Source organism: Ornithorhynchus anatinus, chromosome 18, assembly GCF_004115215.2.
Source record: "Ornithorhynchus anatinus isolate Pmale09 chromosome 18, mOrnAna1.pri.v4, whole genome shotgun sequence".
NCBI lineage: Eukaryota > Metazoa > Chordata > Mammalia > Monotremata > Ornithorhynchidae > Ornithorhynchus > Ornithorhynchus anatinus.
Window position 1 is genome coordinate 12,606,929 of NC_041745.1, and position 25,105 is coordinate 12,632,033.

General features: G+C 51.5%; 2 protein-coding genes across 2 annotated transcripts; one reads left to right on the forward strand and one right to left on the reverse strand.

Annotated features, from left to right (window-relative positions):
- Window positions 1–1,587: 1,587 nt before the first annotated feature.
- Window positions 1,588–2,769, forward strand: LOC114805492 (G-protein coupled receptor 4-like). Its single transcript, XM_029046758.1, has one exon. The coding sequence runs from the start codon at window positions 1,588–1,590 to the stop codon at window positions 2,767–2,769; it is 1,182 nt and encodes a 393-aa protein (XP_028902591.1).
- A 4,350-nt stretch (window positions 2,770–7,119) lies between these two features.
- LOC120638992 (G-protein coupled receptor 4-like) lies at window positions 7,120–24,882 on the reverse strand. The gene is made up of 2 exons (XM_039914721.1): window positions 23,901–24,882; window positions 7,120–7,250 (listed from the first exon to the last, which is right to left on the reverse strand). Exons 1-2 carry the CDS (start codon window positions 24,880–24,882, stop codon window positions 7,120–7,122), a joined length of 1,113 nt encoding a protein of 370 aa, XP_039770655.1.
- Between the last annotated feature and the right edge of the window lie 223 nt (window positions 24,883–25,105).

Here is a 25,105-nt window from a genome sequence, read left to right on the forward strand (position 1 = left end):
TGTGCCAATCTCTTGCTGCCACCTTGTGGGTAGCTACGATCTTAAGCTTGTAGAATCAGACGGGCAACTGGTCAGCCTTCAGTTATCCATCAAACCTATTTACTGAGCACTCCCTTTGCTCAGAGCACTGTACTGAGTGTTTGAGGCGAGTCCGACGGACCGCGTAAACACACTCCCCGCCCTAAAGGAACTTAAAATCCGGGAATCTAAGAGAGTCTCCCATTAGCCGCTTGCGACGTTTCCGGCTTGTACCCGAGATCTGCCAGCTGAAACTCTGCTGCTCGTCAGTGGCGTGACCTCAAATATATAACAATATCCGGTATAATTGCGCGATGTACAATGGCACGATATAACAGAGTCGGTAGACACGGTCCCCGAGCTCACCGGCTGGATGGGGAGGCGGACATTAAAATAAATGACAGATAGGGGAGATCGTAAAGTGTAAGGAGGCGTACACGAGGACCAGGGTGCCGCGTGAGTATCAGAATGCCTAAGGCAGAAGGGAGTCTAGGTCGGCATTAGGTGCGGAGAGGCCGAAACCGTCTCGGGCTTCCCATTTGCTTTCGCCGAAGAAAACCTCTAAGGGAGGGTGGAATGCGACCGGGCGTGTGTCCGGGAGCTGGCCGTGTTGGTGGGTGAATGGGCGGTGGAAGTACGGGCATCTTAGTTGCGTGGGCCGGTAGTGTGAGAATATCACAGTTGTTTATGAGTGCGGGCGTGGACGTGTAGGAATGTGGGCGGGCGCGCTGACTGGCGGGGGCGGGGAGGGCGGTGTATGTGCCGGCAGCGCGTGTATCCCGTCTGTGTCGTGTGGACGTACGTACGCGTTGCCAGCTGTATTGGGTTTAAGAGCTGGTGTGAATGAGGGTTTGTGTCTACGCTGGTAGTGAATCTTGCCAGGTTTTGTGAACCGACTGCGCCTGTGTGCGTGTGGGGATTGGGCGGCTTGTTCCCTGGGGCTTCTCCCTCGGCCCCCGCAGGGGAACAGCTGTCCCCGCTTGACCCCTCCCATCGCCCCCTGAGTCCCGTCCGGCTGCCCACCGGTGACCCCGGCTCCCAATCCGCCCACCTCCGCTGCTACCGTTACTGCTCCTGTCTCATGATCCTCTTCCCTCGCTGGCCCTGGGCCCTGGGGCCCTAGCCCGGCCTGGCCAGCCCTTCTGCCCTCCTTCTCTGTCTGCTCCCGATGAGTTCAGAGTCACCGGGCTTGAAGAGCTGCCTGGGCCAACGCGAGATGGCGGGGGACGGAAGGAGGAGGAGGAGGAGGAGACCTCCGGGCCACACCAAGGGAGGCTTGCCCTGGAGCTAGGCTGTGGTCGAGGCCGGGTTGGTGCTGGCTCTATCGGGACGGGAGCCGGGGGTGGGGTTGGGCTGGGAGTGGGACAGAGTCAGAGCCGGGTCGGTTCTGGGGCCGGGATTGACCTGGGCTGGTGGTGGGACTGGGTACGGGCGGCACCTTCACGCTCGTTTCCCACGCCTCCTCCCTTTGCAGGGGCCTGTCCCGACGAGGCTCCCCAGCACCTGCGAGCCGCCTCCTCGAGCCCGCCACGGCCGACCCCTTCCCGGACGGGCGCGGGCCAGGGGAGCATGGCCGGCCCCAACAACGGCTCCGGTGCCGTGGACTTGCCAAGCAACAGCTCCTGCCCCATCGACTTCGAGGCTTTCAAGTCCTTCCAGGTGATCTTTCTGTCTCTGGTGCTGGCTCTCGGCTTGCCGCTCAACTCCCTGGCCCTGCGGGCGCTGCTGTCCTCCCGCAGGCAGAGCCAGAGGGCGTGGGGGCAGACCGCGCTGACCGTCTACTTGACCAACATGGCCGTAGCCAACCTGCTGCAACTGCTCACCCTCCCCTTCTGGATTCACTACATCTTCGCCAGCCACCAGTGGAAGTTCGGGTTCTCTTCCTGCCTGCTGTTGGCCGTCTTCTTCGTGACCAACTTCTACGCCAAGATCGGCTTCCTGTGCCTGGTGGGCCTGGAGCGTTGCGTCGGCGTCCGGTGGCCGCTGCTCTGGAGAACTTGGCATTCCCCGCGGCTGGCCGCCCGGGTCAGCCTGGCCTGGTGGGTGTTCGTGGCCACTCTGAGCACCGTGGGCCGCTACCTCCTACTCTTTGACCCGGCCTACAACGATTCGTTCTGTTCCGAAGCGTTCCCGCCGGGGCGGAGGTACGTCCTGTTCAAAATAAGCACCGTCCCCTTGACGTTCTTCGGGCCCCTCCTCTTCGTGAGCGTCAGCTACGGAATCATCCTGACGGAGCTGCGGAAAGTGTCGTTCCTGGCGACCAGGAGGCAAATCTTCGCCTGCATCTTCCTCACCGTCATAACCTTCTTCCTGGTGCTGGGGCCGAACCAGGGCGTTTCCATCTACAGGTTCTTATGGCTCCAGTCCATGAATAACACGTGCGGGAAAAAGTGTTTCTGTTATATAGAGGAAAAACTGGCCGTCCCTCAGAACGTGACGTGGTGTTTCACGGTCCTCGGGAACATCCTGGATCCCTTGGTGTACATCCTGCCCACGTACTTCCAGCAGGGAGAGGAAGACGGTTCCAGCCATCTGACCCAGGGGACCGTCCTCCCTGCTTCCTTGGTCCCTAGGCTTCTGCAAGCCCGGATGGGGCGAGCGCGGAGGGCCACGGGGGGATTGGAAAACCAGGCCTCAAACCCGGGGACTGAGGAGGATGAAGCTCTTCCCCTAAGAGCGTTTCCGGGCTCGGAGGAGGAGTGGCAGTCGGGGCAGCCGAGGGACTTCCCGTCTCTGTCAAAAGTTCTGTGAAGCAACCGGGCCTAGCGGAAAGAGCCCGGACCTGGGAGTCGGGTGGCCTGGGTTCTAAGCCTGGTTCTCCCCCGGCCTGCTGGTGTCACCTCGACCAAGTCCCTCGGCTTCTCTAGGCCTCCATTTCTTCATCTGTAAAATGAGGATGAAATACCCCTTCTCCTTCCTCCTTGGACTGCGAGTCCTACCCGGGACAGGGACTGTGTCTGACAGGATTATCTGCTCTCTACCCCAGCGTTTACCGCATATTCGGCGCGGAGTAAGTGCCTAACAAATACCACAGTTATCACTTAGACTGTGAATCCTCTGTGGGACAAGGACTGAGTCCGACCTGATTATCTGCCATCTACCCCAGCGTTTAGTTCGCGGCACAGTCAGTGCTTAACAAATACCACCATGACCGCTTTTAACCGTGAGACCCGGATGGAACAAGGAGCGAGTATGATCCGCTTAACTGCTATCTAACCCAGCATTTAGTACGGTGTTGGAGACAGAGTGTTCAACACATAGCAAATTACTGCTTAGACTGTAACATCTGTATTGGACAAAGCCGGCGTTTAGCACAGTGTCCGACGCAGACTGCTTGACAGACACCACAGTTATTGCTTATCCTGTGAGCCCTCTGTGGGCAGGAACTATGTCTGACCTGATTATCTTGTGTCCTCCCCAGCTTTTAGTAGAGTGCTTTGCACATAGCAAGCACTTCAACCATTCAATCATCCTGACTGAGAGCTTACTGTGCGGCCCACGACGAACTCACAGTGCAGAAGGGGAGATAAACGCCGATAGAAAGAAAGAAATTGCAATTGCGTACGTAAGTGCTGTGGAGCTGGGAGCTGGGATGAGTACAGAGAGCAAGTCAGGATGAGGCAGAAGGGAGTGGGAGAAGAGGAAAGGAGGGCTTAGTCAGGGAAGGCCTCGTGGAGGAGATGGGCCTTCAATAAGGCTTCGAAGGCAGGGAGAGTAATCGCCTGTCAGATAGGAGGAAGGAGGGCGTCTCAGGCCGGAAGCGAGAGATCGGTGGTGGATAGATGGGTCTGAGGTTCGGTGAGCAGGTTTGCATTAGAAGACCGAAGTGCGTGGCCTAGGTTGTAAGAGGAGAATGGCGAGGCAAAGTAGGAGGGGGCAAGAAAATTGAGTGTTATAAAGCCAACGGTGAGGAGTTTTGTTTTTTTTAATGCTGAGGTGGATGGGCTGACACTGGAGTTTTTCGAGGGGCAGGTTGAGAGACTGAACATTTTTGTAGAAAAATGATACAGGGAGCAGAGTGAACTATGATCCAGCGTAGTGGGTGAGAAGAGACGGGAGGCTGGGAGATCTGCAAGGAGGCTGACGCAGAAAACGAGGCAGGATAGGATAAGTGTTTAGATTAGCATGGTGACAGTTTGGATGGAGAGGAAGGGGTGATTTTTAGTGATGCTGTGAAGGTGGAACAGACAGGATTTAGTGATCGATCGAATATGTGGGTTGAATGAGAGAGAGGGGTCAAGGATAACACCAAGTTATGGGCTTGTGAGACAGGAAGGATGTTGGTGCCGTCTACAGTGATGGGAAAGTGAAGGGGAGGACAGGGTTTGGGCATGAAGATAAGAAGTTCTGTTTTAGGCATAATAAGTTTGAGATGATGGGAGGACATCCGAGTAGAGGCGTCTTGAAGGTAGGAAGAAATGCAAGACTGCAGAGAGAGTGAGAAAGCAGGGCTGAGGATGTAGGTTTGGGGATCATGAACACAGAGGTGGTAGCTGAAGCCATGGGAGTGAATAAGTTCTCCAAGAGAGTGGGTGTAGATGGAGAATAGAAGGGGATCCAGAACTGAACCTTGAGGGACCCCCACAGTTAGGGAGTGGGAAACAGAGGAGGAGGCCAAGAAGGAGACTGAGGCTGAGCGGCCAGAGAGATAGGAGGAGAACCAGGAAAGGACAGTGTCAGTCAAGCTGAGATTGGAGGATATTTCCAGGAGACGGGGGGGGGGGGCGGGTCCACAGCGTCGCAGGCAGCTGAGAGATCGAGGAGGATTAGGATGGAGTAGAGGCCATTGGATCGGTCAAGAAGAAGATCACTGGTGACCTTGGAGAGGGTGGTTTCTGTGGAGTAAAGGGGATGGGAGCCAGATTGGAAGGGGTCAAGGAGAGAATTGGAGGAGAGGAACTTGAGACAGCTGATGTAAACAACTCTCTCAAAGAGTTTGGAGAGGAATGCTAGGAGGGAAATGGGGCGATAACTGGAGGGAGCTCCGGGGTCAAGGGAGGGTATTTTTAGGATGGAGAGACACGGGCATGTTTGAAAGCGGTGGGGAAGAAGTCACTGGAGACTGAACAGTTGAAGATGGCAGTTACGGAGGGAAGAAAGGAGGGGGCAAGTGTTTTGAGAAGGTATGAAGGAAAAGGTTCAGATAGTTGCGGAGGGTGGATTTTGAGAGAAGGCAAGAGATCTTCTCCAGAGATACTGCTGGGAAAGATGGGAGAGATGAAGTAGGGGCAGGAGGGGGGGGAGGGCATGGGGAGGGGCAGAGGAGGTTTTAGGAAGAACACACCTGATAAGTGCCAATTTTCTCATTAAAGTAGGTGGCCAGGTCATTAGGGGCAAGGGATGGGGGAGGTGAGGGGAGAGGGGCTTGGAGGAGGGAGTTAAACGTCTGGAACAACTGACAGGAGTGATGGGCTCGCGTGTCAATAAGGATGGAGAAATAAATTTGCCAGGCAGAGGAGAGCGCGGGGTGATATCTAGCAAGGATAAACTTGAAGCGGACAAAGTCGGCCTGGTATCTAAATTTCTTCCAGCAGTTCCCTGCAGCTCGGGCACAGTGAGGAAAGAGACGGGCTGTGCGGGTGATCCAGCGTAGCGGGTTAGCACAGCACTTAACCAAGGCTATAATCATTCATCGAGAACTTAAGACTACTATCACTATCATTATCACCTCTATCTCCCTGTTCCAGAAGCCCACAAGCCTAGGGGCGTCACTCTCAGCTCCCACCCTCCGGATTTCATAGTCAAAAGCCCGTTGAATCCTGCCTCTCCATCCTCCACAACATTTCCTGCGTCTGCCTCAACTTCTCCACCCAAACAGCTTCATTCATTACTTCATTCGTTCAGTGGTATTTATTGAGTGCTCACCGTGTGCAAAGCACTAAACTAAGCGTTTGGGAAAGTGAAATAGAACAATAAATGGGCACATTGTCTGACCACATTCCAGTCTAGCGGGGGAGGCAGACATTAACGTAAATAAATAAATTACGGGTAAATGACAGATATGTGCATAAGTGCTGTGGGGCTGGGAAGGGGAATGAATAAAGGGAGCACGTCAGGACAAACACAGAAGGGGGTGAGGTAAGCGGAAAGGAGGGCTTAGTGAGGGAAGGCCTCTTGGTAGGGAGACGTGCCTTCAGTAAGGTCTGGTGGTTATGAGGTTGTAGGACATTCCAGGTCAGAGGCAGGGCATGGGCGAGAAGTAGGAAGCGATAGACGAGATCAAGGTACAGTGAGAAGATGGGCATGAGAGAAGCAAAGCGTGCAGGCTGGGTTACAGTAGAAGAGTAGTGAGGTGAGGTAGGAGGGGGTAAAGGTGATTGACTGCTTTTAAAAGCCAATGGTGAGGAGTTTTTGTTGGATGGGTAACCACGGGAGGTTCTTGAGGAGAGGGGAAATACCATCCTGAATGTTTTTGTAGAAAAACGATCTGGACAGCAGAGTGAAGTATGGAATGGGGTGGGGAGTGACAGGAGACTGGGAGGTCAGCAAGGAGGCCGATACAGTAAACAAGGCAGGATAGGATAAGTGTTTGGATTCACACGACAGCAGTTTGGGATGGAGAGGATGGGGCGATTTTTAGTGATGTGGAACCAGCAGTAACTTTAGTGATTGATTGACTATATGGGTTGAATGATAGAGAGGAGTCGAGGATAACGCCAAGCGTATGGGCTTACGAGAAAATAAAGATGGTGGTGCCGTTCACGGTGACGGGAAAGTGAAAGGGAGGACAGGTTTCGGATGAGAAGATAAGAAATTCTGTTTGAGACATATTAAGTTTGAGGTGACGGGGTGACATCCAAGTACGGATGTCTTGAAGGCAGGAGGAAGTGTGAGGCTGCAGAAAGGGAGGGGGATCAGGGCTGGAGATAGAAATGTGGGTATCATCGCATAGAAGTGGGAGTTGAAGCCACACGAGTGAATGGGTTCTCCAAGGGAGTGAGTACAGATGGAGAATAGAAAGGGAACCAGAACTGAGCCTTGAGGGACCCCCACAGTTAGGGGATGGGAGACAGAGGAGGAGCCCGTGAAAGGGACTGAAAATGAGAGGCCGGAGAGATAGGAGGAGAACCAGGAGAGGACTGTGTCAGTGAAGCTATTAGATCATATTTCCAAGAGAAGGGGATGGTCCACGGCGTCAGGGGCAGTTGAGAGGTCGAGGAGGATTAGGATGGAGTAGAGGCTATTACATTTGGCAGTAAGGAGATCATTGGTGACTTTTAAGAGGGTGGATTCTGCGGGGTGAAGGGGACAGAAGCCGGATCGGAGGGGGTCAAGGAGAGAATCGGAGGAGAGGAACCTGGGGCAGCGGATGTAAGCGACTAACTCAAGGCGTTTGGAGAGGAATGGTAGGAGGGAGATGGGGCGATAACTAGAGGGAGCTGTTTGAAAGCAGTGGGGAAGAAGTCACTGGAGAGCGACCAGTTGGAAGATGGCAGTTAAGGAAGGAAAAAGGGAGGGGAAGACATGTTTCGATAAGGTGCAAAGGAATGGGTTAGGATGCACACTTGGTGGGAGGGGATTCTGAGAGAAAGGCCGGAGATGTCCTCTAGAGAGACCGCGGGAAAAGATGGGAGAGTTGAAGAAAGGGCAGGGGGGGAAGGAACTGGGGAGGGACAGGGGAGATTGTAGATTTTAGATTTTGACATCTGACACTGCCAATTTTCTCATTAAAGTAGGTGGCCGGGTCATTAGGGACAAGGGATGTGGGGGGTGAGGGGACGGGGCTTGGAGGAGGGAGTTAAATATCCGGAAGAACTGACGAACGTGATGGGCATGGGAATCAATAAAGATGGAGGATTCGTTTTTGCCAAGCAGAGGAGAGGGCAGAGTGAAAGCACGCAAGGATAAACTTGAAGTCAGCCTGATACCTAGATTTCCACCAGCCGCACTCTGTGACTCTTGCATGGGAGGCAGAATGGTGAGGTGATCCGGGGCCGTGGGTTAGTGATACGAGATTACCGAAGGGAGAGGGGAGCGAGTGAGCTGAGTTCAGTAGAGAGGGTGGTGAGACTGTCAGTTTGGCCACCAGGGAAGGTAGTTTGGGTGTGGAGGCCAAATGGCGCATGATGAATTGAGAAAATTGGATGGGGTCAAAAAGATCGGAGATCTCCGAGGGGGAACGGTACAGATTTACGGGGAGGAAGGGTGGGAGAGAGAAGGCAGGTGAGGAGGTTGTGGCCAGATAACGGGATTTCAGAGTTGGTGAGGGTAGAGATTGTGCAGCGGCTAGAGTTGATGAGGTCGAGTGTGTGTCCAGGTCGGTGATGGGCGAGGTGGGATGGAGCAAGAGGTCAGTGGAGTTGAGGAGTGATAGAAAGTGGGCAGCGGAAGGGTCATCAGGAACATCTATGTGGATATTGAAATCTTCAAGGATCGGCGCGGGCCTGGAGAAAAAGAGAGGGAATGTGAGAAAGGAGTCAAAATATTTAAAGAAGTTGGAGGTGGGACCTGGGGGCTGGTAGATGGCCGTTACTAGAGTCTGGAGGTGAGGATGGTATGGGATTCAAAGGAAGGGAAAGAACGGGAATGGGAGAGGTGGAATGGTGTAAAAGCGGCATTAGGGCACAAGAAGGAAGCCGAAACCTCCTCCTTTCCCAGTGAGTCTGGGGGAGTCTCATCTGTATCTCGTGGAATCGTGGTTAAGAATATTGAATCTGCCTCCTTACTGGTCTCCCCATCTCCAGCCTCTACCCCCGGGTCATCCGACGCCTCTCACTAGCAGCAGGATGAGCCTAAACCTCCAGGGCCTAGCTTGCAAGGGGAAAGAGGCCTCCAAGACGCCTCCATCCACCGTGATACCGGGACTCTCATCAGCCCCTGCTCCGGCCCGGGAAAGACTCAAACACTAGCAGCGGCGAGAGGCCTCGTCCACGGTTTGAGCGCCGGGAAGACAGCCGCGGCCGTGATTTCTGGGACTGTTTGAGCCGCGAGGAGCCTGCAAATCTTGCTCCTCTAAGCCACGGTGCCCTAACAACATACTCGTTGCCTATATTTTTTGTTTTCATTCGTCATTATGGTCTGTCACCAACCCCCACTGCTCCTTACTCATAGGTTGTGAGCCCCTTGAAGCCCAGAACCCGTGCCTGTAGCTCTTCAGGGTACTTGTCTCCCAGGATTTAGTACAGCGCTTTGCACACAGTAGGGGCTTAATAAATGATATTCTTACTACTGCTATCACTTCATCTTTGAAAGGCACTGGGCACATCTTGTCAGGCTGTCGAGACCCCTAGTGACCGTAGACATACCTCTCTCAGAACGCCCTGCTCTCCACCTGCAGTCGTCGTGGTAGCGTATCCATAGAGTTTTCTCGGTAAAAATAAGGAAGAGGTTTACCGCTGCCCTGTTCCGCACTTCTCAGCACATAACACTCCTCAAAAACCTCCTTCGGCCACCAACCTCCTTTGGCATTCAGTAAAAACTCCTCCCATTTGGCTTCAGGCCCCTCCATCACCCCTCCCCTTCTTATATATCAGCTCGCTCGGTCTTCCACACCCCAGCTCGCTCTTTCTGTGTCAGTCTGACACAGTTGTATCACTACCTGCTGTAACCTCGTTCTTCCTCCTCTTCTGTTAGTATACAATTTCTGGGGCCATCTCCCGTCAAATTGCAATTAAATTGCAAACTCCTCGAGGACAAGGGTATGGTTTCTGCTTCTGTGTACTCTCCCGAAGGCTTACTTACCACTTTGCACTCAGTAAACACTAAATAAATACCACTGACTAGTTGTTTGGCCGGGGTTCCCTGCCTATCAGAAAATAGGGCTCCTTTCCAGCTTGCATTAAGCGGGCTGGGCAGTCTGTCTCCGCAGGAGAAGCAGTGTGGCCTAACGGCTAGAGCGCGGGCCTGGGCCCTCGACTCTGCCACTAGTCTATTGGGTGATCTTGGGCAAGTCACTTAACCTCTCCTTGCCTTAGTTTCCTTATCTGTAAAACGGGGATTAAGGCTATGAGCCCCACGTGGGACACGGACCGCGTCCAACCTGATTGACTTGTATCGACCCGAGAGCTTATTACAGTGCTTGGCACAGAGTAAGAATTTTACAGACACCTTAAAAAAAAGAGAAACAGTGTGTCTAGTGGACAGAACATGGGCCTGGGAGTCAGAGGTCTTGTCTGCTGTGTGACCTTGGGCAACTTCTCTGTGCCTTGGTTACCTCAGTGTTTAGAACAGCAGTGCCTGGCATATTATAAGTGTTTATGTCATAAAAAAACAACAAAACCCCCCCAAAAGGTCTTTCAGTTTTTAGTTATGCTGCTGTGCTGTCTGAAGCTATACGTCCCTGGCCCCTTAAAACCCTCTTTCTGTCCCCCTTGCTTCACCTGCAATGGTAGCCGTCGTATTAGCGGGACCTATTGGAAAGAGCATGGGGTTCTAGTTCCTGTTGGTGCTGCTGGCTCTCCTGTACGGCCTTGGGCAAGTCACTTAACCTCTCTGCACCTCCATTTTCTCATCCTAGACTGGGAGCCCCTTGTGGGACAGGGACTTTGTCTGATTGCTTATCTTGCATCAGTCAATCTGGAGAAGCAGCACGGCCTGGTGGAAAGAATGTGGGCTTCGGAGTCAGAGGACCTGGGTTCTAATCCCGGCTCTGCCCTTTACCTGTTGTGTAACCTTGCGCAAGTCACTTAATTTCTCTTTGTCTCAGTTTCCTCAGTGGTAAAGCGGGATTCAATACCTGTTCTCCCTCCTATTGGTACCGAACCCCATATGGGACCTGATTGTCACCCGACTGGCACATAGTAGGTGCTAAACAAATATGACAGTTATTCATCAGTGGTATTTATTAAGCACTTACTGTGTGCAGGCCACTATACTAAGTGCTTGGGAGAGCATACTACATAGTTAGTAAACACACTCCCTTTCCACAAGGAACTTATAGTGCACAGGGACAGGCAGACATTAAACTCAATTACAGATTAGCAAATACCGTAACACTTATTATGGGCAGGAAGAGTGAGAATCTACTCTGTTACATTGTACTCTCTCAAGCACTGAGTTTAATGCTGCAACCGGAACTGAGTCTGGAACTTGGTCACTCCCACAGCATCAGGCACCGCCCCCCCCCCGGGGCAGAGAGGGCTCAAATCCAGTCAATCATTCATATTTATGATGACGATGATGGTATTTGTTACGGGCTTACTATGTGCAGAGCACTGTTCTAAGCGCTGGGGGAGACACAGGGTCATCAGGTTGCCCCACGTGAGGATCACAGTCTTAATCCCCATTTTACAGATGAGGGAACTGAGGCACAGAGAAGTGAAGTGACTTGCCCACAGTCACACAGCTGACAAGTGGCAGATCCGGATTTCAAACCCACGGCCTCTGACTCCCAAGCCCGGGCTCTTTCCACTGAGCCACGCTGCTTCTCTATTGAGCACTTACCATCTGCAGAGCACTGTACTAAGCATTTGGAAGAGTACAATACAGCAGTGTAGCAGACTCAGCAGCCCACAGTGAGTTTACAGTTTAGATGGGAAGACCAACAGATTATATAAATAAATTCCAGTTCCGCTACTTCCCTTCTGAGTTCTTTCAGAACTTTCAGGGGATGCTTCTGGTCCCGGAGATTTTTTTGTTCATCAGTTTGGCGTAAAACACCCTTTATGGAAACCACAGTTGGTTGAATCCAAGGGTTTCTGAACTGCCTTCCCGCCTTTGACATATTTAGAGCAGGCAGAGAGGCCTAGCGGAAAGAAGATGGGCCTCGGAGTCAGAAGCGCCAACCTGCCTAGCCCACGCTGGAGAAGCAGGGTGCCTCAGTGGAAAGAGCACGGGCTTGGGAGTCAGAGGAAATGGGTTCTAAACCCGGCTCCTCCACTTATCTGTCGTGTGACCTTGGGCAAGCCACTCTCTGTGCCTCAGTTATCTCATCTGGAAAATGGGGATTAAAACTCTGAGCCCCACGTGGGCCAACCTGACTACCCCTTTATCTACCCCGACGCTTAGGCTAATAGTTAGCACTTAATAAATATCATAATAGTAATAATAACCATCCAGACTTCTCTCCAAATCTGCAATCCCACATTTTCTTTTCCCTGCCAGACATATCCATTTCGATGTCCCGCCATCCATTCACTCGTTCAGACGTATTTGTTGAGCGCTTACTGTGTGCAGAACCCTTACTAACAATAAACACACACACACACACACACTTCCCGATCACAGCACCGGCCCCTCAGACTCAACAGGTGGGGAAGTAAACTCGTCTTCCCTCCTGAATCCTATGTTCCATTTTCTCATCCCGGAGATGGTGTCCGCCACCTCTGTTGTATTATACTTCTTCAGGTATAAGCACTTACTCTGTCAGGCACTGCTTTTCTAGGCGCTGATTAAAGAAAAAAGTTTGGCCTAGTGGATAGAGCACGGGCCTGGGAGACAGAGGATTTGGGTTCTATCCTGGCTCTTCCACTTGTCTGTTGTGTAACCTTGGGTAAGCTCAAGAACTTAGTGCTTAATACAATCAATCATATTTACTGAGCCCTTACTGTGCGCAGAGCGCTTGGGAAAGTACGATACAACAGGAGTTTATAGCAAGGAGTTTATCATCTGGATGGGGTGAAAGAAACTGATACAAAAAAATGAATTTTGGATATGGACACTGAGAAGCAGCATGGAAAGAGCACGGGCTTGGGAGTCAGAGGACCTTGGTTCTAAACCCGGCCCTGCCAGTTGCTTGCTGCGTGACTTTGAGCAAGTCCTTTAACTTCTCTGTGACTCAGTTCTCCTGTTTCTCTCCTACTTAGAGTGTGAGCCCCAACGCCGGGCAGGAACTGTGTCCAATCTAATTAACTAGTCTTTACCTCAGCACTTAGAAAAGTGACACGTGGTAAGTGCTGAGGGGCTGAGGGTGGGGTGAATGCAAAAGTGCTCGGGTGGTGTGAAAGTGGTGTGGTGATAGGAGGGAAGAAGAAGGGTTTTGAAAATGGGGAGAGCTGAAGTCTGGAGAATCTGAAGAAAGCGTTCCAAGGCATGAGGCATGAGTCAAGGGTTGGAGGAGAGGGAAGTGAGAACAAGTCTACTATATTCTCTCAAGGGTTCTACAGAGCGTAAGCTCTCGATCACTCAATGTACTCGTCTGCTCAACTGTATATATTTTCATTACCCTATCTATTTTGTTAATGAAACGTACACCGCCTCGATTCTATTTAGTCGCCATTGTTTTTACGAGATGTTCTTCCCCTCGACTCTATTCATCGCCGTCGTTCTCGTCTGTCCGTCTCCCCCGATTAGACCGTAAGCCCGTCAAACGGCAGGGACCGTCTCTATCTGTTGCCGACTTGTTCATTCCAAGCTCTTAGTACAGTGCTCTGCACGTAGTAAGCGCTCAATAAATACTATTGAATGAATTAATGGTATTTCTTGAGCACTTACTTTATGCAGAATACTGGGGAGAGTACAATAGAATCTGTTGCCGAATTGTACATTCCAAGCGCTCAGTACAGTGCTCTGCACATAGTAAGCGCTCAATACATACTATTGAATGAATATAATCAAGTCAGTCAGTGGAACAGCTCCCTGCACACAATAGGGACCCAATAAACACTACTGATTGATTGACCATCGTACTGGTTGGACTCAGAAACCAGTCTAGGGAAGAGGAGGAACGGATATTTATTCCTCACGGGTCTGTTCAACTCTGAGAACGTGTCACAGTTCCCTGCTCCATAGTCAAATGAATATCCATCTCCTTCGTCATCCTCCATGGTATTTATTGAGCACTTACTATTTGCAGGGCACTGTATTAAGTATTTGGGACCGTACAATACAACAGAGTTGGTAGACGTGGCTCAGTGGAAAGAGCCCGGGCTTGGGAGACAGAGGTCATGGGTTCGAATCCCGGCTCTGCCACTTTGTCAGCTGTGTGACTGTGGACAAGTCACTTCACTTTTCTGGGCCTCAGTGACCTCATCTGTAAAATGGGGATGAAGACCGTGAGCCTCATGTGGGTCAATCTGATGACCCTGTATCCACCCCAGCGCTTAGAACGGTGCTCTGCACATAGTAAGCACTTAACAAATACCAACATTATTATTATTAGACACGTTTCTGCCCACAGCGGGATTACCCGTCATCTGAACCATCCTCTGGAGACAGTGTCTGTCTTCCCCGCTAGATTGTAAGCAACTGGAGGACAGGGATTGGGGGGGGTCTAACTTCATGATACTCTCCCAAAAACTTAGGGCAGGTTCTCTCCCTCTACTATTAGGTGCCCAATACTATTGATTGATTGAGCGATTTGTTGGGTTTGGTTTATTCCCACAACGAATATGGCCAGGAATTGTGGTGTTGGAAAACGAGGAATGGATTTTCCTGCTCTGAGATCATTTCCGTCTTTTACTCCGAAGGAGGAGACGCCGCACGGTATCCTGCTGAATCCCAATTGCCACAGGATACACTGATAATTTTGGCTAATGGTTCAAGCAGAAGAGAACTGACAGATTGTTTCTCCAGGTCTCAGCTGTTGGGGATTCAGAGACTGAGAATTTTGTCGGCGGGAGAGTCGTAACGACACTGGAGACCAGTTAGATTTCCTTCCCCTTCCACAAGCAGGTTTGAAACTGGTTCCTGAGTCCAACCAATACTACGGTCAATCGATCAATAATATTTATTGGGCCCCTACTGTGTGCAGAGCACTGTTCCAAGCCTGTGAGAGAAGACTGACTTGATTGTACTGTACTCTCCTCGGCGCTTAGTACAGTATTCTGCACACAGTACGTGGCCAAGAAATAGTGTGGCTCAGTGGCTAGAACACAGGCCTGGGAGTCAGAGGGACCTCGATTTTAATCCCAGCTCCACCACTTGTCTGCTGTGTGACCTTGGGCAAGTCACTTTACCTCTCTGGGCCTCGGTTACCTCTTCCATAAAATGAGGATTATGAGTAGGAGCCCCATGTGGGACAGGGACTGTGCCCAATCTGATTAACTTGTATCTACCCCAGTGCTTAGTACAGTGCTTAGCACATAGTAAGCACTTAACAAGTACCACAATTATCATTATTTGTATTATTATTGTTGTATTAAATACCACTGATTGGTGGCTTGAGTGCTTACGCTCTGCAGAACATTATTATAAGAACTTCTCCCCCTCGCCCCTCTGCTCCTCCTCTTTCCCCCCTTCACCTCCCCTCAGCTGAGCCCCCTTTCCCTCTGCTTCCCCCCCCCCCACCACAGCACTATGCTCATATGCTCATTTGTATGTATTTTTTATTACCCTATTTATTTTGTTAATGAGGTGTACATCCCCTTGATTCTATTTATCGGGATTATGTTGTCTTATTTTTGTCCGTCTGCCTCCCCCGATTAGACCGTGAGCCCGTCACTGGGCAGGGATCGTCTCTTTCTGTTGCTGAATTGTACATTTCAAGCGCTTAGTACAGTGCTCTGCACATAGTAAGCACTCAGTAAATACCACTGAATGAACTGGAGAGAATTTAGTAGAATTGTTCTCACCTCTCCCTCCTCCAACCCCCGACTCATACCTCAGTTCTGCCCGGAACGCCTACTTCAAATTCTCCAGACTTCACGTCTCCCCATTTTCAAAACCCTTCTGCAATTCTATCTCTTCCAGGAGACTTTCCTTGATTACTTTTTCTTCTCCTCAGGTAACGTCTTCCCTCTTAGCACCACACCACTTTCACACCACCCGAGCACTTTTGCACCCACCCCACCCTCAGCTCTACAGCGCCTTTTTTTTAAAAAAAGTATTTGTTAAGTGCTTACCATGTGTTACTTTTCTAAATAAATACAAGTTAATTAGATTGGACACAGTTCCTGTCCGGCATGGGGCTCATACTCTGAGTAGGAGGGAAAGAGGAGAACCGAGTTGCAGAGAAGTTAAGTGGTTTGCCCAAGGTCACACAGCAAGCACTTGGCGGGGCCGGGTTTAGAACCCGGGTCCTCTGACTCCCAAGCCCGTGTTCTTTCCCCTAGGCCATGCCGCTTCTCATGTCCATATCCAAAATTCATTTATTTATATCCGTTTCTGTCCCACCGACCAGATGATAACTTCCTTGTGATCAGGAAATATGTCTTCCGACTCTGTTTTATTGTACTTTCCCAAGTGTTCTGCACACAGTCGGCGCGAAATAAATATGATCGACTGATCCATTGTACTAAGCACTTGACCTTACCCAACCTCACACAGCGGACGATTGGCAGAGCCCGGATTCGAACCTACGTCCTCTGACTCCCAGGCCCGGGCTCTGTCCACTAGACCACGCCGCTTCTATTTTTTTTTTAATCTACCTCAGCGCTCAGAGCAGCGGTGCTTAACATGTAGTAAGCGCTTACACCATAAGAAGTACAATACAATATCATAAGAAGTACAGCGCAACAGATTTGGGAGACACCATCTCTGGGATGAGAAAGTGGAACAGAGGATTCAGGAGGAAAGATGAGTTTACTTTCCCACCTGTTGAACCTGAGGAAATGCCGCTATGGGTAGGGGGTATGTGTTCGTTGCTATATTGTACCCTCCCAAACGCTCAGTACAGTGCTCTGCACGCAGAAAGCGTTCAAAAAATACAACTGAATGAATGAATGCGGGGTGAGACACCCAAAAGGAGACGTCTGGCGGGGAAAGGAAACGTGGGCTTGCAGATGTGGAGAGAGGGCTGGGCTAGGGAGGTGGATTTCTCATAATGTGGGTCTCTTCACAACGTGTTGCTTTGGTTTGAACTGAGAAAGAGCTGGAATGCTTAGGATCCTGTAGTCACTCGCATAGAGAAGCAGTGAGGGCTTTGGAGTCAGAGGTTGTGAGTTCTAATCCCGGCTCCGCCACTTATCAGCTGTGTGACTTTGGGCAAGTCACTTAACTTCTCTGTGCCTCAGTGACCTCATCTGTAAAATGGGGATTACGACTGTGAGCCCCACGAGGGACACCCTGATTCATCTGTATCTCCCCCAGCGCTTAGGACAGTGCTTGGCACATAGTCAGCGCTTAACAAATACCACCATTATCATAAGTGCCTTCCACCACGTGATTTTTGTAAGCACCTGTGATGGCCCGTGCTGAGGTAGGAAGAATAGTTCAGAAGAGCATGAGAAGCAACGGGCCCTAGTGGATAGCGCACACGGGCCTGAGGGGCAGAAGGATCTGGATTCTGGTCCCGGCTCCACCGCTGTGTGACTTTAGGCAAGTCACTTCACTCCTCTGGGCCTCAGTCGCCTCATCTGTAAAATGGGAATTGAGGCCCCATGTGGGACATGGATTGTGTCCAGCCTGATTGGCTGGTATCTGCCCCAGTGCTTAGAACAGTGCCCGGTACATGACAAGCACTTAATAAATACCCCGAAAAACCCAAATCGGTCAGCTCACCGTCACTGACACAGTTCTTACAACCCACCCCTCTGCTCCACATCGAAACAGAATGGGCTTCAGAAGATGTTCCGGATGGTAATAATCAATCACTAGTATTTATTAAGGGCTTACCGTGTGCAGAGCACTGTACTAAGTGCTTGGGCAAGTAAAATATAAGCAGAGTAGGTTCTTACGCTCTCCCCCGCCCCCGTAATAACTCGGATAGTATTTGTTAAGTCCTTACAAAGCTATAATTGATTTTAATGTCCGCCTTCCCCTCTACGCTGTAAGTTGCTTGTGGGCAGAGACTGTGTTTACCAAATATGTTGCACCGTAGTCTCCCAAACGTTTAGAACAAGGCTCTGCGCACAGTAAGGCTTCAGTAAATACCACTGATGAATATTCGCTAAGCACCTGTGTGCCAAGCGTTGACAATCAAGTCCCACATGGGGCTCGCAGTCTAAGTAGGAGAGAGAACAGATATTCAGTCTCCACTCTACGGTTGAGGAAACGGAGGCAAAGAGAAGTTAGGTGACTTGCCCAAGGTCACACAACAGGTAAGTGGCAGAACTGGGATTAGAAACCAGGTCCTCTGACCCCGAAGCCCACATTCTTTCCGCTAGGCCGTGCTGCTTCTCTAAATTGATTGATGCAAAATAAGCAATCGCCCTGGAGAGTTTCCAGTCCTCTACCAGTCTCGACTACTGGAGGGAGAGTCCAGCAGAGGCCTGTCCGTTCCATTCCTAGCTTGGCCGGTGGCTAGCGAGTGGAAGGCCATCTGCAAAAAGTCAAAACTCACCTGCGCTGGGCAGCGGCGGCGGACGGTCGAGGGCGGAGACTCGGTTACTACGTGGAAGGAGGCAGTGGTAAACCGCTTCCATAGTTTTACCGAGAAAACTCTCTGGATCCACTACCAGAACGATTGCAGATGGAAGCGGGGCGTTCTGGAAGAGATGGGTCCGTGGCGTCGCTAAGGGTCGGACGGGACTCGACAGCATAAGACAACGACAACAAGATAAGCAATCGGACAAAGCCCCTGTCTCACAAGGGGCTCCCGATCGAGGATGAGAAAATGGAGGTACAGAGAGGTTAAGTGACTTGCCCAAGGTCATACAGGGGGGCCAGCAGCACCAACAGGAACTAGAACCCCATCCTTTTTCCAGTAGGTCCCACTGGCTACCGCTGCAGCTGAAGCAAGGGGGACGGAAAGAGGGTTTTAAGGAGGCCAGGAAACACAGCTTCAGACAGCGCAACAGCGTAACTAAAAACTGAGAGACGTTTTTGGGATTTTGGGGTTTTTTTCATGGGATAAATGCTTACTATGTGTCAGGCGCTGCTGTTCTATTCATTCATTCATTCATTCATTCATTCAATAGTATTTATTGAGCGCTTACTATGTGCAGAGCACTGTACTAAGCGTTTGGAATGTACAATTCGGCCACAGATAGAGACAATCCCTGCCCATTGACGGGCTGACCGTCTAATGGGGGGCTATAAACGTCGGGGTAGATACACACATTAAATAATTTAGTCACGGTCTCAATTTGACAGATGAGGTAACTGAGGCACAGAGAAATCGTCCAAGGTCACACAGCAGACAAGCGGCAGAGCCAGGATTAGAACCCAAATCCTCTTACTCCCAAACCTGTGCTCTATCCACCGGACCACGCTCTTCTCTTTATTTATTATTGCATTTGTCTAGCACTTTCCATGTGCCAGGCACTGTACTAAGCACTAGGGTAGATACGAGCTAATCATATTGGACAAAGTCCGTGTCCCACATGGGACTCACAATCTTAATCCCCATTTTACAGATGAGGAAACTGAGGCACAGAGAAGTTAAGGGACTTGCCCAAGATCACCCAACACACTAGTGGCAGAGCCGAGACTAGAACTCGGCTTCTTCTGACTCCCAGGCCCGCTCTCTAACCAGTGGGCCAGGCTGCTTCTCTTGCTGAGACAGACGGCTCAGCCCACCTAATGCAGGCTGGAAAGGAGCCGCATTTTCTGATACGCGGCCAAATAATTAGTCGGTGGTTATTTATTTAGTGCTTATTGAGCGCAAAGCGATAAGCTAAGCATTCAGGAGAGTACACAGAAGCAGAATGCACACCTTTATTTTCAAGGGAGTATAAGATCTAACGGGAGGAAGCCCCAGAAATTGTTTAAAAATAGAACAGGAGGAAGAATTACGGTAAACTTGTTGTGGGTTGGGAATGTGTCTGTTCCTTGTTGTATTGTACTCTCCCAAGCGCTTAGTACAGTGCTCTGCACAAAGTAAGCGCTCAATAAATACGACTGAAGGAGGTTACAGCAGGTAGTGATATGACTGTGTCAGAGGGACAGAGAGAGGGAAAGCTGTCGAAGGTGGAGGGATCTGCTACGTTAAGAGGGTGAGGGCTGGTTGAGGGGCCCGAAGCCAAATGGGAGGAGTTTTGACTGAATGCAACAGAAGATCGGTGGCTGATGGAGGTTTTTGAGGAGTGATACCTGCTGAGTGGCTCTCAAAGATGAAGCAGTAGAGAAGCCGCATGGCCTAGTGGATAGAACACGGGCCTGGGAGTCAGAAGGTCATGGGTTCTAATCCGGGCTCCGCCACTTGTCTGCAATGTGACCTTGGGCAAGTCGCTTCACTTCTCTGGGCCTCACTTCCCCCGTCTGTAAAATGAGGACTGAGACTGTGAGTCCCACGTGGGACGGGTCTGTGTCTAACCCGGTTTGCTTGGATCCACCCCAGGGCTCAGTACTAGTGCCTGGCACCCAGTAAGCGCTTAACAAATACCAGAATTACTATTATTGTTATTATACTATCATTTATTAAGCCCCTGCTGTGTTTAAACTGCTATACTAAACATGGGGAAACCGGTACCCAGATGAGATACAGTCACAGGTTTTGGCCTTCAACGGGTTTACAACCTAAGGGTAAAGAGGGGTAGGGGTTGATGACAGGCCGTAAGGAAGAATGAAAACAAAAAATACAGGCAACAGAGATGACATTAACTAGGGCACCGTGGCTTAGAGCAGCAGGATTTGCAGGTCCCTCGCGGCTCGGTCGACCAGTCCCAGAAGTCATGGCCTCGGTTGTCTCCCCGGCGGACAAGGTCTCTCGCTGCTGCCAGTGTTCGAGTCTTCCCTGGGCTGGACCAGGGGTTGAAGGAAGTTTTTGTGTCATGGGGGATGGGGCCGTCTGTGCTCTTGCACGCTAGGCCCTGACAGTTTGGGGTTACCTTGCAGCTAGCGACGGGCGTCGGATGGCATAGGCTGATTGCGGGGTTTGAGACTGGAGATGGGGAGACCAGTGAGAAGGTGGATTCTATATTCTAACCACGATGCCACAGGACACAGACGAGAGCGGAACTGGAAGTGGGGGCACCTGTGCATCCGATTCCGTTTCTTCGCAAATTATCAAAACACTTGTCCCCTCCCGAACTGCCACCTTCAACTGTTCACTCTCCAATGGCTTCTTCCCCACTGTTTTCAAACATGCCCATGTTTCCCCATCCTTAAAAAACCTCCCTGGACCCTATGTCTCTCTCCAGTTATCCCCTCATTTCCCTCCTATCATTCCTCTCCAAACTCTTTGAGAGAGCTGTTTACATCCACTGTCTCAAGTTCCTCTCCTCCAATTCTCTCCTTGACCCCCTCCAATCTGGCTCCCATCCCCTTTACTCCACAGAAACCACCCCCTCTCAGTGATCTCCTTCTTGCCCAATCCAATGGCCTCTACTCCACCCTAATCCTGCTCGACCTCTCAGCTGCCTGCGACACTGTGGATCGCCCCCTTCTCCTGGAAATATATTCCAACCTCAACTTGACGGATATTGTCCTTTCCTGGATTTCCTATCTCTCTGGCTGCTCGTTCTCAGTCTACTTCTTGGGCTCCTCCTCTTCCTCCCAACGCTTAACTGTGGGGGGGGGGGGGGCTCCCTCGGGTTCAGTTCTGGGTCCCCTTCTATTCTCCATTTACACCCGCTCTCTTGGAGAACTCGTTCACTCCCCAGGCTTCAGTTACCACCTCTATGCGGATGATCCCCAAATCTACATCTCTAGACCTGATTTCTTTCCCCACCCCAGTCCACACTTCTCGCTGCTGCCCACAGCATTTTTCCAGAAAATCGTTCGGACCATGTTTCCCCACTCCTCAAGAAACTCCAGTGGTTGCCCATCCAGCTCCGCATTAAACTAAAACTCCTCAGCATTGGCTCTAAAGCATTCACTCACCTTGCCCCCTCCTACTTCACCTCTCTACTTTCCCACTACAGTGCTTCACTTCCCTAAATGCTAACCTTCTCACTCGACCCGGATCTCATTTATCTCACCGCTGACTTCTCGCCCACATCCTATCTCTGGCCTGGAACGCCCTGCCTCCTCATATCCAATGAGCAATTACTCTCCCTTTCTTCAAAGTTTTATTAAAGGCACATCTCCTTCAAGAAGCCTTCCCTGACTAACCCTTCCTTTCCTCTTGCCCCATTCCCAACTGTGTCACCCTGACTTGCTCCCTTTATTCTCATTCTCGGCCTCTTTCGTGGGCTCCTCCTCCATCTCCCATCCCTTTACTGTGGGGGTCCCTCAAGGTTCAGTTCTGGGTCCCCTTCTATTCTCCATATTCACCCACTCCCTTGGAGAACTCATTCACTCTCATGGCTTCAATTACCACCTCTAGGTGGATGGTCTCCAAATCTACAACTCCAGCCTTGATCTCTCTCCCTTTCTGAATCTCATATTTCCTCCTGCTTTCAAGACACCTCTACTCGGTTGTCCTCCTGTCACCTCCAACTTAATTTGTCTAAAACAGAACTTATCTTCCCACCCAAACTCTGTCCTCCTCCTCACTCTCCCATCGCTGTAGACCATCATCCTTCCTGTCTCACAAGCCCATAACCTTGGCATTATCCTTGACTCCTCTCTCTCATTCAACCCACACATTCGATCCATCATTAAATCCCGTCCGTTCCGCCTTCACGACATCACTGAAATCGGCCTTTTCCGCTCCATCTAAACTGCTACCGGTTTTACCCACTTATCCTATCCTGCCTTGATTACTCCATCAGCCTCCTTGCCAACCTCCCTGCTTCCTGCCTCTCCCCACTCCGGTCCGTACTTCACCCTGCTGCCCGGATGATTATGCTACAAAAACATTCAGGCCATGTTTCCCACTCTTCAAGAACTCCGGTGGTTGCCCATCCACCTCCACATTAAAAAAACCCCAAACTCCTCACCCTTGTCTTTAAAGCACTCAATTACCTTGCTCCCTCCTACTTCCCCTCCCTACCCAACCCACACTCTTTGTTCTTCTGAAAACCATCTCACTGTACCTCAGTCACATCCATCTCATCACTGACCTCTCGCCTCTGGCCTGGACCGCCCTCCTTCCTCCTATCCGACAGCCAATTACTCTCCCTGCCTTCGAAGCCTTATTGAAGGCGCACCTCCTCCAAGAAGCCTTCCCTGACCGAGCCCTCTTTTTCTCTTCCCAACTCTCTTCTGCGCCATCCTGATTTCTCCCTTTAGTCTTCTCCCCTCCCAGCCCCACAGCACTTATGCCCACGTTTGTAATCTGTTTATTTCTATTAATATCTCTCTCCCCCCTTGACGGTAAGCTTGTCGTGGGCAGGGAATGTGTCTGCTTAATGTTAGAATGTACTCTCCCTAGTGCTTAGTACAGTGCTCTGCAAACAGTAAGTGCTCAGTAAGTAAGACTGAAGGAACGGAGGGCTTACTCTGTGTCAGGCACTGTACTCAAAGCCGGGGAAGATACGAGACGATCAGGTCAGACAGTCCCTGCCCGTATAGGGTTCACGGGATAAGCAGTAACTGTGGTATTTCTTCAGCACGCTGTGATAATGCTGGCCTTTTCCAACACAGAGCCTTCAGTCTAAGTGGCAACTGTGATATTTTTTAAGCATTCACTCTGTCCTGAACACTGTATTAAATGTTGGGGTAGATAACAGATAAGCAGCTCAGACTTATGCCTTGCTCTATACGGGACTCAAGGTTCAAAGCAATCACGGTGGTACTTATTAAGCACTGTACTGGAGGCTTGCCGATAATCAGGTCGGACTCAGTCCTTGTCCCACAAAGGATTCGCTGTAGTATTTGTCAGGCACTTACTCCGCGCCGAATACGTACTAAACGCCGGGGTAGAGAGCAGATGATCCTGTCAGACACAGTCCCCTGCCCAGGTAGGAATCACAGTCCAAGTAGGAAGGAGAAGGGGGTATTTCCTCCTCATTTTACAGAGGAAGAAATCGAGGCCTAGAGAAGTCGAGGGACTTGGCCGAGGTGACACCAGCAGGCAAGGGGGAGAACCAGGCTTAGAACCCAGGTCACCCGACTCCCAGGTCCGGGCTCTTTCCGCTAGGCCCGGTTGCTTCACAGAACTTTTGACAGAGACGGGAAGTCCCTCGGCTGCCCGGACCGCCACTCCTCCTCCGTGCCCGGAAACGTTCCGAGGGGAAGAGCTTCAGCCTCCTCAGTCCCCAGGTTTGGGGCCTGGTTTTCTAATCCCCCCGTGGCCCTCCGCGCTCGCCCCATCCGGGCTTGCGGAAGCCAAGGGACCAAGGGGGCAGAGAGGATGCTACCCTGGGTCGGATGGCTGAAATCCTGGCCGCCGTCTTTCTCTCCCTGCTGGAAGTACATGGGCAGGATGTACACCAAGGGATCCAGAATGTTCCCGAGGACCGTGAAACACCACGTCACGTTCTGAAGGGTGGCCAGTTTTGCCTCTACAGTACAGAGACAGTTTTCCCCACCCTTGTTATTCATGGACTGGAGCCATAAGAACCTGTAGATGGAAACGCCCTGGTTCGGCCCCAGCACCAGGAAGAAGGTTATGACGGTGAGGAAGATGCAGGCGAAGATTTGCCTCCTGGTCGCCAGGAACGACACTTTCCGCAGCTCCGTCAGGATGATTCCGTAGCTGACGCTCACGAAGAGGAGGGGCCCGAAGAACGTCAAGGGGACGGTGCTTATTTTGAACAGGACGTACCTCCGCCCCGGCGGGAACGCTTCGGAACAGAACGAATCGTTGTAGGCCGGGTCAAAGTGTAGGTAGTAGCGATCCAAGGTGCTCAAGGTGGCCACGAACACCCACCAGGCCAGGCTGACCCGGGCGGCCAGCCGCGGGGAATGCCAAGTTCTCCAGAGCAGCGGCCACCGGACGCCGACGCAACGCTCCAGGCCCACCAGGCACAGGAAGCCGAGCTTGGCGTAGAAGTTGGTCACGAAGAAGACGGCCACCAGCAGGCAGGAAGAGAACCCGAACTTCCACTGGTGGCTGACGAAGATGTAGTGAATCCAGAAGGGGAGGGTGAGCAGTTGCAGCAGGTTGGCTACGGCCATGTTGGTCAAGTAGACGGTCAACGCGGTCTGCCCCCACGCCCTCTGGCTCTGCCTGCGGGAGGACCGCAGCGCCCGCAGGGCCAGGGAGTTGAGCGGCAAGCCGAGGGCCAGCACCAGAGACAGAAAGATCACCTGGAAGGACTTGAAAGCCTCGAAGTCGATGGGGCAGGAGCGGTTGCTTGGGAAGTCCACGGCACAGGAGCTGTTTTGGGGACTGGCCATGCTCCCCCTGGCCCGCGCCCGTCCGGGAAGGGGTCGGCCGTGGCGGGCTCCAAGAGGCGGATCGCAGGTCCCGGGGATCTTTGTCGGGACAGGCTCCTGCAAAAGGGAGGAGGCGTGGGAAACGAGCCTGAAGGTGCAGCCCAGCCTCAACCCCGGCCCCTAACCCAATCCAACCCACCCCCGGCCCCGACCCCGACCCGGATCCCAGCCCCGGCTCAAACCG